At 42.6% G+C, this 18,800-nt stretch overlaps 1 protein-coding gene across 1 annotated transcript; it reads left to right on the top strand.

The window, feature by feature from the left end:
* The first annotated feature begins 40 nt into the window (after window positions 1-40).
* Window positions 41-18,755, top strand: cnot6l (CCR4-NOT transcription complex, subunit 6-like). The gene is made up of 12 exons (XM_084551162.1): window positions 41-423; window positions 2,758-2,879; window positions 3,322-3,508; window positions 4,254-4,339; window positions 4,636-4,725; window positions 4,845-4,913; window positions 5,328-5,485; window positions 6,613-6,767; window positions 6,879-7,030; window positions 8,794-9,021; window positions 9,153-9,355; window positions 11,150-18,755. The coding sequence occupies exons 2-12, from the start codon at window positions 2,768-2,770 to the stop codon at window positions 11,372-11,374; spliced, it is 1,665 nt and encodes a 554-aa protein (XP_084407288.1). The 5' UTR covers window positions 41-423; window positions 2,758-2,767; the 3' UTR covers window positions 11,375-18,755.
* Window positions 18,756-18,800: the final 45 nt, after the last annotated feature.

Below are 18,800 nucleotides of genomic sequence, written 5' to 3'. Positions count from 1 at the left end.
TTATATGCTCTTAAAATAGTAAGTTATGTTCCATAATATGTGCTTTTACATATGCAAACCATAGATTTTGATGTAATTTCCATATAATACGATTTAAACCGCTTTAAGCTTTTTAAATATGTTATTCACAGATAGAATTTCAAATGACAAGTTTCAAACGGTGTAACACATTTATTTATATTCAAAAAAATCAAAATTTTGTGAATGGAATTAAAACAGGGTTTGTTTTCATTGTTTTCGGTCAACTTGAGCGAGTAACGGGTGGCGCGCGAAGCACCGCGGGCGCGCACGAGCGGAAGTCGCGTTTGTTGTTCTTCCTTCTGTTTCCGAGACGTTCAGGGTCTGAACGGGTTTAACAGCCGCGTCTCTGCATGCCTCTACCGATTCCCCCAATAAGTCGTCTTCTACAGCCGCCGAATGAAGGTAATGTCAAGCCCCGCTTTCTGTCTCTAACGCCGCCGCCGCCTCCTCCTCGGCTCTTCCGGGTTAAATCGGGCAGTTAAATCCGTTTAAAACCCTGCCACCCCCGCCCGGCAGTCCGCCCTCGGTGAGCCGCCCGCCCGGACGGCGTGCGCCCCGTAGCCGCTAGCCAAACAAATCCAGCGCCGCTGCTTCCAACGGCTCAAACCGTTTTGCACTTGTTGCTGTTTTAACACGTTTAGCATTAGCTTGTGGCTACGTACACGCGTCCTGAGGGCGTGTTTACCTCGTTGTCAGGTGTGACAGCTGGTCCGGGCCACCCCACCTCCCCACCTCCCCACTTTCTCCCCCCCTGCCCCCCCCCCTCCTCCTGTCCCCTCCTGGACGGGCCCATCCTTTTACGCGCTTGTCACTTTTGACATTACAGCTATGTTTGGACACTCTCTCCTCTCAGCTGTTGGTGCAGTTGCCATCGCCACATGTCTTTCTCCATTTGCAAACACCTTGCTAAAAACAAATCTAAAATAAATAAATAAATAAAGACATGGGGGGGGCATTTATATTTATATTATTTATCCTTTTCTCTGGAGTCATTTGAGGCATGTGTGCAGCTCCATGTGGCCGTGGTATGAACCGAGGCCGGTGGAGCCGTTTATCTGCCGCTGTCGCCGCTCACTTGTGACCCAGTAGTGTGTAAACAGGTTATGTAAGACTTCTCCAAACTTGTCCCCCTCCTCCCCTCCCCTCCTCCCCTCCTCCCCCGCCCCCATCCCAGCCAGGACAGGCAGCTAATCTCATGGCAGCGGCTGCATATAAATAAAACCATGCACCGAGTTCATGCACCTCTTTAATTAATGCACATGTGCAATAAGTTATGCTGCATCATTATTATCATTATAAGTTTGTTTTATGGCTCCAGAGTTGAGTCTGTAAAAGAGGCTCCAGCTTCTCACACACTTTGTTGATTGTATTCACCAGTCAGCCATAACATTATGACCACTGACAGGCAGCAAGTTGAACATTTTGACCTCAGAGTGGAGGTCAGAACGTCTCCAGAACTGCAGCTCTGGTCGCCCGTGTTCCTGGTCTGCAGCGGTCCGAGGAAGGAGAAGAACCCGGAGACAGGATCACGGACCAAGGTCAAGGCTTGCAGGGCTGGTACAAGTGGTTCTGATCCAACACACTGCTGAAGAAGCTGATGCTGGTTCTGATAGAGAGGAGTCAGATCTCAGACCAGTCCGTGCTGACCCCTGACCTCTGATGAAAGCTCCTACAATGGACACATGAGAACTGGAAGAAGGTGGTGGTGGTTCTGGACGCTTTATGGGACTAGCCGGTGGAGACGCTGTGATGATTGACTCGTAGCTCCGTGCAGAGACCATGTCCACTCTTTCATGGAGACAGGATTCTCTGTTGGACTCTTCCCGGTTCAGGAACGGTTGGAGTTCAAGGTGTTGACTTGTCCTCCAGATTCAACCAGATCTCGATCCAGTCCAGCATCTTGTGCCATGTAGGACTTAAAGGATCTGCTGCTGACATCTTGGTGCCACAGCTTCACACCTTCAGAGCTCTGGAGGAGTCCAGGCGTGACCTACACAGTAATAAGGAGATGTGTGATTTAAAAATGCTCTTTCTACAAAGACGCACGTGTCTCTGATGTGCAGCTTTGTAGAAAACGTCTCGTGAGTCGAGTCAAAGTGAAACAAGAAGACAGAAGTGAAATAATCAAACTGATTCTGCATCAGATGAGTCCAACTCCTGAAGACAAGCGTCTTAATTATTAATCTGGCTGAGCTTCCAGTAAAGGAGCCAGTTTGATCAGGCACTGGAACGTGTCCACCTGAATTTAGTTTTTATGAGAAAATAAGATCTGGACTGATCACGTCAGAGTCCCGGTGTCACTGCCAGTTGTCCTCCAGGTGCTTCCTCTGTGGTTTTGCCGGTTTGACGTTGTCTCGCCGGGTTTTGGGAAATCACCTCCGCCGCTGTCCAGCAGACACGTGCCGACGGCAAACTCTGTCTGAGGTGTCGGATTTCAGAAGCCTTTAAAAAAAAAAAGCAGACGCCTGTTGATGTGGTTCTTTGGGTTTAGAGTTAAACACAGAGACAGGTCTGGGAGTAGTCTCTGAGTGGATGTTGTGTGGAAAACACAACTTTACGTCTTTTCTGTCACTGTGACTCAAACAGAATAAGTTTTGCTTTTAAGAAAACAAATCTTTTAAACATGTTATATTATTATATAAACTATAATGATCTCAGTCTGACGGGTTGTTTAGCTCTTCTTCAGTGTAAGAGGTTTTAAAGTTGGATCTCTTGTTTTCTTGCTTTGTGTTTCAGATTAACAGGTATGCCAAAGGAAAAATATGATCCTCCAGATCCCCGCAGATGTTACACCATCATGTCGGCCGAGGAGGCGGCCAACGGGAAGAAGTCTCACTGGGCTGAGCTCGAGATATCTGGTCAGTCCAAGTGAAGCATGACTTGTTCTCCTCATGAGTACAGCTCTCCTACAGCTTGACGGAAGGAAACTGCGTCCAAAAGTTGTTTTATTCATCTTGACATTTTTATCTCACTCAAGCTGAATCTGTGGCCTTTTATCTTGTTGATAAGTGCAGGAAAAAACCTTGGTCAGGGGTGTTTTTTCTTTCTGCAGCTGCGTTAATGTGAAACTGAAAGCTGTTTAAAAGTCTGTAATAAACCAGGTGTTCATTAAGTTTTGGTTTTAATTAGTTTAAAGCAGAAAGTTTCTTTTTGACAGAAGCTGCAGAAGTTCAATTAATGCACAGTAGAGTTTAAAACCATTGAAGTCTGCCTCTAGACTTGGATTGTAGCTGAAAACCTGAGTTTAGTTCTTGTATTTTTAAGATATTTTAATATTAAAGGACGTTCTGGTGTTTGCAGGGAGGGTGAGGAGTCTGAGCAGCTCCCTGTGGACGCTCACCCACCTGACAGCGCTGCACATCAACGACAACAACCTGACCCGCATCCCGCCGGACATCGCCAAGCTGCCCCACCTGGTCTACCTGAACCTGTCGTCCAATAAGCTGCGCAGCCTGCCCGCCGAACTGGGCAACATGGTCTCTCTCAGGTAGGCCGGAGGCTCCTCGGACTCTGGAGTCAGATCAGAGTCACAGTAGAAACACAGTAGAAGCTCAGCAGTAGCCAGGATGTTTGCTAAAAGCCACGATTCCCAAGACTGTCATTACCGGAGGGATAATAAAAGCGCCCAGTGCTTTGATTTTATTTTGAAAGTTTGCCAGACTTTCAATATAAATTTTCCAAGATGCAAATAGGAGCTGATGAAGCCAGGATTTAAAAACAAATAAGCATAAAAAGGTCAGAGACCAAAGGGAGAGTCAATGTCAGATTTTCAATATAAAAAGTACCAAACTACTAAAATAAAAGCATATAACAGCAACCGGAACCTCATAAGGATGCTGCATAGAGGCCACGCCTTTCAAACAGCCATCACCAATGACTTTGTGTAGGTTATAAAATAAAGAAATAAAGAAATGACCTGGAAAAATGTTGGACTTCCAAAATAAAACCTTTCCCAAATGTTAAAAGTAGCTCATGTGCATTCGGCCAGAATCTTGCTCATGATTTTTTATTTGTACTAAACTTTCGCTTCACTTTCTCTTCTGCTTCAAACTATAAATTATTCCTCGGATTTACTCAAACCGTAGAAGAAAAGTGAACACAAACACAACGATTAAATGGTTATGAAAAGTTATAACACAGAGAAAAAGCTGAAAAAGCAAAAATGAGACAAAGAAAATCAAGCCTGAAACTAAACACTGCTCCTGTTTTGTTTTTTGTCTGATCTCTTGCAGGGAATTGCTTTTAAACAACAATCTTTTACGAGTTCTGCCTTATGAACTTGGGAGACTTTTCCAGTTACAAACCTTGGGGCTAAAAGGTGAGATTTTCTGAAGGTTCTCTGTCATCCAGGTCGCTGAATATCCAAAAACAGTAAAATAATGAAAACAAAGACCAGCTGGACTTGTAGAGCTTCTTAAAAACGTTACTACTCGGGTGAAACGTCTTCTCTAGAAACTCTAAGAAAGTCCAGTTGCTCTCGTTTTCAGCTTTTTTGGTGAAATAATTTCACCACTAGTCATTAAGACACTTTCCTAAAATGTTCTCATCAGATGGCGGCTGGCGATTTAAGAAGAAAAAACATTTAAGGTTGTTGTAAACTGGTTGTTTCTGCAGGAAATCCTTTGTCCCAGGACATCCTCAATCTGTACCAGGAGCCCGACGGAACCAGAAAGCTTTTGAACTACATGCTCGACAATCTAGCAGGTGAATGGCTCGGCTGGCTTCAAACTCATGAATAATGAACAAGCGGTTTATTGTAAACCTGCACAGCGCAGGTATATCGTAGCAGGTGCACCACTGTTTCTAATTATCCTTATTTCCAGTGCACCCGGAGCAGCTTCCCCAAAGACCCTGGATCACTCTGAAAGAGCGAGACCAAATGATGCCCACAGGTGAGTTCACGTTAACCACCATCAGTTTAATCTGATGCCACAATTCAAAACTGCAAAAAATGAAATCTGAGACTGAAACAGTGATGTTAGCAGGTGTACAGTTTCATTTGGTTGGTGCACTAAGTTGCCAGGTAGCATAGAAGCTCAGTCACGACCTCAGCGTAATTTAAAAAGCTTTGGCCTTTTTAAATGCATCATCTTATTCTAATTCTTGGCCCTGGGAGGCTGATGCTTTCTCTTTGTGAATCAGAAGAAAAGGTTCATTCATGGAAGAGTCGTGTACAAAATATATGCCTCAGCTGAATATGCTGGAATATAAAAGTCACGTTGCAGATATGATTTCCCAGTTTTTATTTAAATGTATCTTTATTAATTTAACCTTTAATAATTCTGATTACTCTGATCACCGTCCAGCGGTGTTCACGGTCATGTGCTACAACGTCCTGTGTGACAAGTACGCCACGCGGCAGCTCTACGGCTACTGTCCATCCTGGGCCCTGAACTGGGAGTACCGCAAGAAAGGTATCATGGAGGAGATCACCAGCTGTGACGCCGACATCATCAGCCTGCAGGTAAAGCTCACATCGGCCTCGTGCTGGTTTTAGATCCTGAGATTTATCTGAAAATGTCAAAAAGCACTCTAAAGGACACCAAGACACCTTCGACCACTTTAAAACTACACCAAGACCCCTACGACTGCTCTAATGAACACCAAGACACTTTTGACTACATTGAAGGACACCAAGACACCTTCGACTACTCTGAAGGACACCAAGACACCTATGACTACCCTAAAGGACACCAAGACAACTTTGACTACTTTAATTGACACCAAGACACCTTCGACTACTCTAAAGAACACCAAGACACTTTTGACTGCACTGAAGGACACCAAGACAACTTTGACGACTACTATAAAAGGACACCAAGACACCTTCGACTACTCTGAAGGACACCAAGACATCTATGACTACCCTAAAGGACACCAAGACACCTATAACTTCTCTAATGGACACCAAGACACCTTCGACCACTTTAAAACTACACCAAGACCCCTACGACTGCTCTAAAGAACACCAAGACACTTTTGACTACACTGAAGGACGCCAAGACAACTTTGACGACTACTATAAAAGGACACCAAGACACCTTCGACTACTCTAAAGGACACCAAGACAACTTTGACTACTCTGAAGGACACCAAGACATCTATGACTACCCTAAAGGACACCAAGACACCTTTAACTTCTCTAATGGACACCAAGACACCTACAACTACTATAACTCAGAGGAGTTAAGAGCTAAAGCAGCTGAGATAGGAGAGACTCCACATCCAACAACTGTTTCATTGGTTCTTCACCAGTCAAACTTTATAAAAGAGAACTTAAATCTCAAGAGTTCATCCAAAGTGAACTTTTATAAGCTGCTTCTTGAGCTACAAAACTTTTACGCCAAGAATATTTGGCTGTTCGGCAAAACTATTTCATAACAGAAATTAATTGGAAACTTATGGATCTGCTGATGTTAGTTTTCCCAAGAAAGTTGTCTTCAAGATGGATCAACCTCACCTGGATAATCCCTTCCTGAAACCAGACTGTTATATTTCTGAGATTTAAACACATCACAGTTGAAATCGCCTTCACACATCAACTCTTTTTTTTTTATTTTAGCTGACATTTCTTGCCCTGTGCCTCTGCAGGAGGTGGAGACGGAGCAGTACTACACCTTCTTTCTGGAAACGCTGAAGGAGCGCGGCTACGACGGCTACTTCTGTCCAAAATCTCGTGCCAAACTGGTTTCCGAGCAGGAGAGGAAACACGTGGACGGCTGTGCGGTGTTCTTCAAGACCGAGAAGTGAGTTTACAAAGAAGACATGTGTAGGATGTGGTTTTATTAATGTAGGAAAAAAAAGCTTTTACTTTGCTTTTTTTATGGACATGTCCTCGTCTTTGTTGATGTTTGTAGGTTTACTTTGGTCCAGAAACACACTGTGGAGTTCAATCAGGTGGCCATGGCCAACTCTGAGGGCTCAGAGGTCATGCTGAACAGAGTGATGACCAAAGACAACATCGGGGTGGCCGTTCTCCTCGAGGTCAATAAGGACTTGTTCTCCACTGGTAAGAAGCGACAGTTAGTATTACGACCTCCCACTTTAGAGATCGGGGGCAAGTTTGGAACCCAGACCAACTCCCATGCCCACAAATGTTTTGTGGCTTAAAGTTGAGTTGCTCCGTTGAGTCAAGAGACATTAGACGCATGTTGGGTTTCAGGACAGGATAATCCAGATGAGTTTTTACTGATTTATGGATTAAAACAAAGGTTCCTAATCTTAATTTGTGCATCTTTTAAATTCCCCGCTGGCACACTGACATCCTTCTACACTTCTATCACAATTGAAAGAATTGTGGATAAAGTACAAAACTGCACATGATTTGCGCTCCTTCATAAAATTTACTTTTTGTTCTTCTTCTGTTGAAATGCGCCTTGTAAAGAAATCCAAATCTGAGTCTGGCTACACCAGGCTCCTTGTTAAATACGTGAATATAACACTGACATCAGCAGTGATGCGTCTTACCCACAAGGTGTCACTCGTGATTTTCATAAGAAATCAACTGAATCAACTTTATTCAGTGCAGAAAGAATGAAAGAGGGACATTTATAGAGTTTTTTTAAAAGCGTCTCATCCCTCACCATCACATATCATAGGTCTGTATTTAATATTTTATATGTTGCACTCAGTATTAATCTGTATACTCTCTGAACTGATCTTCTTTTTTTATAATTTTGCTGCCTCAGCTCTTTTTTTTTTGGAGTTTCTGTTCTGGAGTTGCATCAGAGCTCTTGTGTTTTTCTGAGACCAAAATTAAACCAGGATCAGGATTTATTTGTTAGTGGGGGTTTCTACAATCCTGTTTCACTCACATGAAGTTTTTGTGTATTTTTGCCATCTATATATGTTTTTTTGGGAGGGGGGGGTCAGTCTGGTTTCACTTGTTTAATTTCTTTGGCCACAGTTCAAGTCAAAAATTCAGCTGTTGTTGTTTTACATGGGTCAGATGTTTCTGGTAGCCTTCCACAAACTCCTTACAATTACATGCATGAAACTGACTCAGGACTGACTCTCAAACAAGTCTTCTGTTGGACTGAGGTCATGGTTTTGTGTTGGCCACTCCAATACCTCAACTTTTGCACAACTTTGGAGTCATGCTTGAGGTGATTATCAACTTAGAAGACCTAGCTTTAACTTCCTGGGTGACGTCTTGAGATGTTCCTTCAATATAGCCTCATAATGTTCTTTCCACATGATGCCATTTATTCTCTGAAGTGCACCAGTCCCTTTCCAAAACATGATGCTGCCACCCCCGTGCTTCACCGATGAGATGGTGTCCCTTGGCTTTGTACGTAACGATGGTCAGCTCAGGTTTTGTTTCATCAGACCAGAGGACGTTTCTCCAAAAAGTAGCATCTTTCTATTGGATTGAGGTCAAGGTTTTGCAACTTTGCAGTTACTGTTGGGGTCTTTGTCCAAAATTTAACTTCCCGGCTGATGTTTTGAGATGTTGCTTCAATTTATTCGTTAAAGTCCACCCATCATAATACTTTCCTTCAACTACAGATGAGTATCTGGTCATTAACAGACCTTAGTGATGCCTGTTCATGACGGACAACACCTCAGATGTTCATGTTTAAACCCAGACTGAAGAACTGAAGAATGGATGCAACATCTTTAAGAAACCCTTGCTTCAGCTTGTTTGTACCTGGTTTCTGAAGTGTTCTCAGAAGGTTCTTTCTTGTTGTTCTGGGACTGATTTGTGCTTTAGTTTGGAAAACTTCGTACATTAGATGTCCTAACCTAACTGTTCTCTGCTCTGTTTTCCAGGCATGAAGCCACCACAGGAGAGGCAGCTGATCCTGGTGGCCAACGCCCACATGCACTGGGACCCCGAGTACTCGGACGTGAAGTTGATCCAAACCATGATGTTCCTGTCGGAGCTGAAGAGCATCGCCGAGAGGGCCTCGGGCTCCGTGGCGACGGGCTCGCCGACCTCTGACCCGTCCTCCATCCCCATCGTCCTGTGTGCTGACCTCAACTCACTGCCTGACTCTGGTAGGACCGTCTTCACCTGTTAGCATGAGCCCGTCTCGGTTTTACGTTGTTGTTGAAAAGGCCGTTTTGTGCGAAGCAACTTTTCCAGACACTCCAAAGGTTCTGGGTTTACGTGGTGTCCTTTGATCCAGGTGTGGTGGAATACCTGAGCAACGGAGGAGTGGCCGAGAACCACAAGGACTTCAAAGAGCTACGCTACAGCGAATGTCTGACCAACTTCAGCTGCAACGGCAAGAACGGCAACTCAGACGGGAGCATCACACACAACTTCCAGCTGAAGAGCGCCTACGACAGCAATCTGATGCCTTACACCAACTACACATACGACTTCAAGGTAAACGACTCCTTTTTGAACAAAGGTTTAGACTTAAGGGTGTAGTTTTACTTCAGTTACAGAAGACCATTGTTTCCCATTCATTTCTGTATGGTAGAAAACCTAAAAAAAACTCTTAAAACGTGCTTGGGTTGTGCAATTTGGTTACGTTAAGCAAGTTTCAAAGACGGAAGCCCTGAGACAATTTGAAAACTAACTCCTTATATAGATTTTTTTTTTTGATGTTGAAATCCTGGTTGATAAGTCTAGGGTTAAAAAAAAAAAAAAAGAACTACTAGCCGAGTCAAAGGTTAGGATACATTTATTTGCATCTGTGCACCAAACCTTATTTCATTTTTACATTTTATTAGAATATATACAGTGACATTTCTTTTGCCTCTTTCAAAAATTTCTAAATTTCTGCACAAAAACTGCTCAAAACATCAGAGGGAAGTAGACAAAGAGAACCCAACTCAGGACTTTGACTTGGCCGTTCCTAAACATTCATCTTGTTCTTCTTTAACCGTTCTTTTGTAGAACCACTTGTGTTCTTGGTTCTCGTTGTCTTGCTGCATGACCCAGTTTCTCTTCACATTCAGCTCATGGACAGATGTCCTGACATTTTCTTTTAGAGTTCACTGGTAGAATTCACAATTCATTGGTCCATCAGTGATGACAAGCCGTCCTGGTCCAGATGCAGCAGAACAGGCCCAAACCAGGACATTAGCACCCCCATGTTTCACAGACAGGATGATTGTTTGCAGTGTTTCCTGTCATTTTCCTGAATTGACAAAAGTACATTTTTGTTACTTGAGGTTTTTGATCGGGTTCTTTTCGTCTTCTTTCACAATCTGCTGATGTTTTTTTTATACAGAAATGTAGAAAAATGGGTTTTACGCAATTGAAGTACGCAATTAAAACCTCTTCCTGAAGTGACACAGTGTTGGCTTTTATGGTTTGTTCATTCACATTTCGTTAGCCTCATGGCATAATCGCCTGAGTCATTTGTTGTCCACTATTACAATATCGATAAAAAAATACCCATGTGCTTGCTAAAAATTGTGCTTTTTCCAATTTTCCGAAAACGTGAAAATATGACAACGAGGCTAACGATACGTGGAATCATTTACGAGTAGTTTTGCTGAGATAGCAACCAGTGGGAGATGAACGCCGCTGAACCGATGACTTGTTTTACCCTTTAGAGTTTCCCAAAACAACAACATTTCTACACTGTTTAGATGTTGGTGACGAGGCGTATTACCGTACTTCGATTTATCTTGTGGGTTTTTTTAGCGCTGGTTTCGATGAGTCATGCTGGCATCTGTTTTTTTTCTGCTCCGACAAGGTTTTACCTCTCAATAATAATAACTCTCCATTGCCGACTGATCCTCCAGATGTTTCCGGCGTCTTTCTGGAACTTTTGAGGGAATCTCCGTTCTGTGCTGACGTTTCATTTTACTTGTGTTTTCGCTGGATGCGTCATCACTTGCACTGGTGCACATTTTTTTAAACAAATTAACTCCTACGTGGACTTATTAGTGTTAAGAGAAAAATAGAGCAACGTGAGTCATTAGTGTTGATGCAACCTCCATCAGTAGTGATGAAAGTGCATCAGACCGCAATTTAGTTGGCATTCACCAGAATTACGCCAAATAGATGAGTCTTGTGGTTTCACAAGGTTTTTTTTTTTCTTCATGCAAACATCTGCAGGAACTGACAGAACTTACAAAAATTACCGAAGTCATTTTCATGATTTGGTCTAAATCCGCTAACGTTTCGAGTCATTTTCATGCAGAATATTCGTTGTGTCCACAGGGTGTGATCGACTACATCTTCTTCTCCAAGACCCACATGAGCGTCCTGGGCCTCATGGGACCGCTGGACAGCCAGTGGCTCGTAGACAACAACATCACCGGCTGCCCCCACCCGCACATCCCCTCGGACCACTTCTCCCTGCTGGCCCAGCTGGAGCTGCACCCGCCCCTGCCCCACCACCCGCTCAACCCCCTCAACGGGCTGCACCTGCCGGTCCACAGGTAGTGCAGCCTGAGAGAGCCCCCCCGCCCCCACCCCCACCCCCCCTGCACCTTTTAAACATTGTCCTCCTCCTCCTCCTCCCCCCTCCAGCTTTATACAGGACCCCTGTACAGTTTACCCACCATCCTCTAATCCTAAAACACCCCCACCCCTAAAAGGAGTGAAGTATTTGCCCCGTATGTTGCTCCTTCTTTTCTGTTTTTGCACACTGTATGTTTTTGGTTTTATTTTTATTTTCCCACCTTTAAAAAAAAAAAAGGCTTGATACCAAATGTTGGGCTTGGGATGAAGTTGTCACAATAATTCCCAATGTCATTAATTCTTTTTGCCTTAGCCCCCCCCCACCCCCACCCCGTCCCACAAAAACAAGTTTTAAGATAACTCACCACACGGTGTCATGGAGGTGTTTTAAACCACACAGCCGTGAAATAATCTTTTTTTAGAGTCCACATCAGTGCTGCGCCGCCACGTGTAGGTTGTGTTCAAGTCCCAGATTAAATTGACGGGTATTTTAATAAAAAGGAGAAACACTACGAGCACCTGGATCTAAGTTATGAATGTTACACGAGGAGGTTGGGTTTTTTTTTTTTTGTTTTTACATCAGCACGTCCATCTTTTAAACTAATCAGCCGACGCAATTAAACCCCTGCATTTTTTTTTTTTAAAGAGTGTTTTAAAAGTTTATAAAATCATCTCATGTCACACACAGGGTCTTATCACTCTGATAATATCGATAATGCCTTTTATTTGATTTTATTGAGAAGCTTTCAGATGGATTCCTGCTTTGTGGAAAATGCTGGATGCTATCCTGTGTTCTGGATTAGATTTCCTCCAGATGATTTCAGATTATGTTGCCTGGTTTCCGTTCTTTTAAGAAAACAAAAGCCACCTGGCAGCGCTGCATGAATGTGACCGAGCTGCTCAATAACACAGACCTCTCTTTTATCATTTCTACTTGCAGAGGCGACTCGTGAGTTTTCTGCAGCTAAGTAATAACAATCAAGTCCGGGCCAAATGAGTGCAAATCCTGTATTTTTTATTTTTTATTTGCAAGCACTGCATCCAAAATTAACTCTTTGTATATTTTCACACATTTTTGCTTTCAAACACCCGCCGTCTTAAGAGAGTGTCGCCCTGTTTCCCAAAGAATCTCCACTCAAGCGACGTGTGCTCTACTCTAATAATAATAATAATAATAATAATTAATCATTTTTATTTATTGGTGCCAGCGGAAACTAAAATCCTGTGAAGAATCGTTTCCCGATTCCCGACCGGGAGCTGAATGTATTTACCAAAAGGCTCGTGGTGGTGATTGGTTGTCGGAGCCTGTTGACGCCAGATTCCTGTGGACTCTAAACTTTGTATATTTGTGTCAGATGATTAGAACCAATAGCCCTTTATGGAAGCTGTAACTCAGGGCTATGCTATGCATCCAGCAGTACCTCTCACACTAAAGGCTCTCAGAGTTGCACGAGCAGCAAAAACCAAACAGGAAGCTACCGTTCTGAAGATCCTTCATAAGCACAGGTCTTGTATGTACTTCCATACATATGTGTTTTTGTTGTAGTAAGTCTTCGTGCATTTTTTGATAATAACTACCGATGCACTTTGGCTCCAATCCCAGACAGGGTGACCTGGGGAAATTCAGTCTAAGAAGATGTAGTTTTGTTGTGAGGCTTTTTTCTTTTTTTTTTTCTTTGACGAGATAAATGATGCAGACGTAGGGCTGGGTATCAACAGTCTTCAGTGTCAGCGCTGAAACCGTTTTATCATGTTCTGAGAAATTAAAGAAGAATTAACAAAATAAACTATTATTTTTTTCTCAAAAACTACTCACTTTGTCAAATGTTTAATGTCAAACGAAAACACATCTGAATGTCCAACCAATCCAGTTCTTATCAGAACAAAAGTCTGCTAACACGACATGTGGCTTTCACTAGGGAGCAGGTTTTAGTTGAAACTATTCATGTCATGTCCGCAACTCTTCACAACAATAGACAGTATAAAGATGGACAACAGAACAGCTCCTCTAAAGTGAAGCCAAATCAAGTAGAGCTCCCCCTGGTGGCTGGCTGCAGTATATGTCATAAGCTCCACCCCCTCCATGTTAGTGGGCGGGACTTGGGCCAAACTAAAACATTAAAATACATGTCAAAACTTTTTTTTATCAAGGATGATCTCTATCATTTCAGGTAGGTAGTTAATATAATGATGATGAATGTTCAAGTGTTAATTGTTTGGATAACTTTACTTTTAGTCCGTTATTTGACGCTATAGAAACAGCATGTGACATAATGGCGACTGCCAGCTTCATAAAGCGTCCCAGTCGGACTGTAAGTTGGAAAAATAATGTTTAAAAACAAGTCCAGTGTATAATCCAACATTACTGGTGGAGGCAGAGCAGAGCGTGGTATTAATTAAATAAAAACGCGAGTGAGTCTGGAGGAAGTGTGGGCGGGGCATCGATATCACGGCTCCACGTGGCTCCACCTTCTGACCGTACTGATCAGACTTTGGCTCCAAAGTCGCAAGACGGTGCCGCCTGTATCCCCATGAAAAGAAATAGCATCAGTTTGACCAATGAGAGGAAGTGGAGACGTGTTGTCCATATTTATATACAGACTATGTTCACGATGCACACGCGACAAACAACGCTGGTCGTAGCCGATCACACTGACCTCGCTGTCACTCTCTTGTAAATCATCACATAAACCCGCCAAAAAATAATGTGGTTTCTGCAGCTCTTTGCACTTTCCTCTACAAAAAAAAATAATAAATTGTGGGTGGAGGAAGTTAGTCGGCTAATTAACACTATTTTTCCACAGTACAATCATGGAGCCATCTGTATTAGTAATATTTGCCATGCAAGCTGATAATGTTGTTGTGGTTAGTTCATGTGCACAGTAACTTTTTTTAAGACTGATGAGAAACAGAATTTAAAACTATTTAGTTATTCTGAACATGGTCGGGATAACTTTTACAAATATTTATTTCAGGGACATATCTCTACTATTTTCTTTTGCTATCTCTCATGTCAGTAAAAATATGACCTGCTCATGACATGTCCTGTTTTTAATTTGGTAAATTTAGATCAGGAACGATATGATTCAATGAATAAATGGAAAAATCTAATCAGACACTCGATTAAAATTATTGTGCTTTGATATCCAGCCCTATCTATGCACACAGACTTGCATACATATAATCTACGTATATTATCTGCCTGCACATGCACTCACAGGCTTTAACGTGTTTGCACACCCCGACTGTTGGAGATTGAATTAGTCGAAGCAGTATTTGAATAGAAAAGCCATAATTCTGGGATGAACCTCAGCTTTAAAGTCCGTTGGATGGTTCAGATGAGGAGAACTCTCAGTGGAGCATTCTGAGGCCTATACTTCACTCCTGAACTAACCTCACAGGGTTTTTCTGTACGTTGATGAAACCGTCTCTGATGACAGGGCGTCGTCCCCCCCCCCCTTTACTTTTCTTTTGTTGTCTCTCGAATCAAAGATGTACTTTTCTGTCTTTGCCCGGTGCACTAAGATCTGAATACAACCTCCACCTGTCTCTGATGCTCGAGACCAAACATCTCTGTCCAGCTTTGTTTGTTTTTAGTTTTAACATGCAGTCCTTCAGTCGGTACTTTGTACAATTCACAAAGTTTTTCCAGAAGAAGATAAATGTTCTACGTTTGAAAGCGCTTCTTTTGTCTTGATGGCTTTTCTTTCTTATCTCCTCCAGCAAAATAATTTCCGTTCAGACTTTTCTCCCTCCCCTCCCCCCGCTAAACAGGTTTTGCAGATTTCTCATCGCATGCATCTTATTCACCAACAACAACCTGTTGATTTAGTCTCTGTAGAGCGCTCCTCACATACTTTTTCTACAAACAACGTGCCTAGTTTGTACAGTTCCTCCAACAGCAGCACTGCCCATGAGATCAAGACGCTCAGAGATTAACCCTGCCATCCGTTCACCCTGTCATCCCTCCAAACTAACTCATCTTGTGGATGAGACGGTGAAAAACCATCGCTCACCTCAGACTGGCTTCCATTTTATTTTATTTGTTCTGTTTTTATCAACCCTCCTTCGTTTCTTTGAGTGATTTCTCCGGTTTCCGACCATCATCATGCCATCGTGTGGTTTTCTGAATGTAAAGCTCCTGTCGGTTGGTTTTGGGTTTTTATTATTTTTTTGGTTTTTGCAGACGGAGGCCATGACGCCGCCCGTTGAGGATTTGTTCTTATTAATCTGCTCTGACACGTTGAATATGATGGTCGCTGCATCCGAACCTTTAAGAATGCTGCATACATGTTTATCTTCCCAGTGTGTTAACCTGTACAGAAGAGAATTTAAAGAACAACGCCAAACAAATGAATGAATAAATCTTGGTACGGCATATTTGTTCATTTATAATGCTGATGCACCGGTTAATGAGGCCACTATTAAAAACTGTGTTACTGAAAATGTGTGACACAAACAAAGAGCGTCCAATTCGGCAAAACTGGTTTGATGAAAACAAGCGTCTGTGCATTTTTATTTTCTTTTGGTATTTCAAGTTTGCTTTTAAAACCAAAACTTATTCTTGAATCCAAAAATTGAAATAAAATAAACCTTTCTTTTTTCATTCTGTAGTCCAAAACAAAAAAAGAGAAAGTTGATATTAGACTTTCTACTATTTTCTTTCTACTAATGCGATTTAAAATAAAAGCTGTATTTTCCTTTAATGAAACAGGAAGTAGTCTACTCTACATCTGGAGTTTCCAGGTCTCTCTGGTCCAGGAAGTAGTCTCCATGGTGACCACTAGTCCAGGTCTCTGGTCCAGGAAGAAGTCTCCATGGTGACCTCTGTTCCATGAAGTGGTCTCCATTGTGACCACTGGTCCAGGTCTCTCTGGTCCATGAAGTGGTCTCCATTGTGACCACTGGTGCAGGTCTCTCTGGTCCAGGACGTAGTCTCCATGGTGACCACTGGTCCAGGTCTCTCTGGTCCATGAAGTGGTCTCCATTGTGACCACTGGTGCAGGTCTCTCTAGTCCAGGAAGAAGTCTCCATGGTGACCACTGGTCCAGGAAGTAGTCTCCATGGTGACCACTGGTCCAGGTCTCTCTGGTCCATGGATCATTGTGTTCAGCTCTAAATAAACCTGGTTCTTCTCCAGATTCAGAGATAAATCCAGATGACCAGATACCTTGAGTCAGAAAGTCTAAAATTACATCTGAATATTGTTCCAGAGTCATGACCATGCTCCTTTAGACCAACAGGAAATATTTGAAATCACTGATGGAAACTACTACTTCTTCTTCTTCACCTACATAAATGTTTTAAACTTGTCTAATAACCCTAATAACCACTGGTTTCATAGATTAACGGACAAAAGGTAGATTTTCTTGTTCAGCGTTTTTTGTTTTTTTTAAATGAAAATTTGAATTTTTCTTTTCTATTTTAGAGCCTACAACCAAACTTGAAATACCAGAAAAGTACACGGACCCAACAAGGAATGCAAGGCTGTTATTTCTGGAAAAAAATAATCTTAATTCCTTTTTGCATTCCTTGGAAGTGTTTTTAATATTTCTGCACATTTGTTTTATTTAAGTCGTTGTAAGTGAAGTAAATCTGGCCGTGGATCTTCAGCCACCAGCAGACGCCAACAGCGGTGCTACGTTATTTCTCTAAGGGAATTTTAAAAGAACCCGACAAAGAAGTAAAAAAAAAAAAAAAAAAAAAACAGTCAACAGTCTTCACCACGTTTGATCCAAACATCCTCTGCGTTTGGTTGGAGGGAAAACCTGTGGGTTTGTGGTGAAGAGCTTTTAACGTTAAAACAGTGCGAATCAAAAGGTGCAAAAACTGCAGCAGCACGCGTTTATCCGCCTGCCTGCAAAGACGAGTGGAAGTTTGTCTCTCCGTGGGCGGCGGTGCTGCCTTTGATTGTGTTCCTCTGGTTGATCTATCCTTTGTAGAAGTTCACTCTGCAAAGAATCAAGTTTCCTTCTGTGAAACGAGTGGAATCTGAATCCACCTCCCACTCAAGAATAAAAATCAGTGAATTTAAAGTTAAAGATTGCACATTTTTTTCAGCCGCAACATTATGACCAGTGACTATCTGGTTCTCATGGCTTCAGTCAGTGTGTGGGATGTATTGGGGAGCAAGCTGAACATTTAATCCTCAAAGTTGGTATTAGAAACAAGAAAAATGTTCAAGTGGAAGGATTTGAGTGACTTTGACTAAAAGGACCAAACTGATGTTTAGATAACTGAGTCAGAATATCTCCAGGACTGCAGCTCTAGTGGGGTGATCTATCAAAAGTTGTCCAAGGAAGGAGATGAACCAGGGCTCATTGTTGTCCTAACTGATGTTCTGTCCATGTCCCCGGGATCCATCATGGAAAGAGAAAGACTTACAAGCTTTTCTGATTTTCGTGCAATGTTATCTTGCTGCTCTGTCTTAAAATCCTGGATCCTGGGGCTGGACCCTTTAGGTCACTCTTTGCCCAAGTCTGGTCCAATCACATGTTGCATTTACCAGGTTAGATGTCATTTACAGACTGTCACACACAGTTTTCTTTCTTAAGTTACACTTCAAACTTTGAAAACATGTTTTGTGCAGTTTCAGATCACAGCACAACGAGTAATACTCTAATTCGGATGAATGACATTTTATTTTATATCATATGGGTCACTTAGGGATGCATTATAGGAGGAAGACAAGCCAGTGAAAGCAGTGTGATGCTGGGAGACCTTAGGTCCTTCCATTCATGTGGATGATCCTTTGACTCGTAGCCCCTACCTTAGCATCACTGCAGACCATGTCCACCCTTTCATGGAGACAGGATCCCCTGATGGCCTCTTTCTGCAGGATGATGCTTCCTGCTTCAGGAATGGGTGGAGTTCAAGGTGTTGACTTGTCCTCCAGATTCGACCAGATCTCAAGTCTAGATCCAGCATCTTGTTGGATGTTCAGATCTGCTGCTAGTGTCTTGGTGCCAGATACCACAGCTCCACACCTCCAGAGGAGTCTGGGCCTTGCTGTCATAATGTTACGGCTGATCGGTGTAAAATCTGATTGTGTAACAGTGATGCGTCTATTACAAGTCCGGGTTTTATGTGCTTTACTAAAAGCTTTTTTTGGGGGGAGATAATAGATGATTAAATAAAATAAACTGTCAACCAAACAACTTGAGGTATTGGAGCCTTAATGGTTCCAGTCTCATTCACTTCTAAAGAAAACTAATCTGTCCACGTTTGAGCAGCGATATTCTCAGAGAACTTCTACAAAGGCTTCTACATCTGAGTTTCTTATGTGAGCAGTTAAACCCTCAGTTGGAAGCAAACATGCTCAGCAGCACTTGTATCATCTCTGTCCAACACGGCCCCGACTCCCCTCCCCTCTGTTGGCAATAAAATGTCGTTTTTAAAGAGTTTCTCT

This window comes from Chelon labrosus, assembly GCF_963514085.1.
Source record: "Chelon labrosus genome assembly, chromosome: 9".
Lineage (NCBI taxonomy): Eukaryota > Metazoa > Chordata > Actinopteri > Mugiliformes > Mugilidae > Chelon > Chelon labrosus.
The sequence above is the reverse complement of the archived record's forward strand: the minus strand, read 5'-3'. Positions and strand labels throughout refer to the sequence as shown.

Bases quoted from the DNA above. Each gene is read 5' to 3' on its own strand.
- cnot6l (XM_084551162.1), top strand. From the start codon at position 2,768: ATGCCAAAGGAAAAATATGATCCTCCAGATCCCCGCAGATGTTACACC. The intron at 3,509-4,253 runs GTAGGCCGGAGG...GATCTCTTGCAG, and splicing joins GGCAACATGGTCTCTCTCAG to GGAATTGCTTTTAAACAACA. The intron at 4,914-5,327 runs GTGAGTTCACGT...ATCACCGTCCAG, and splicing joins AGACCAAATGATGCCCACAG to CGGTGTTCACGGTCATGTGC.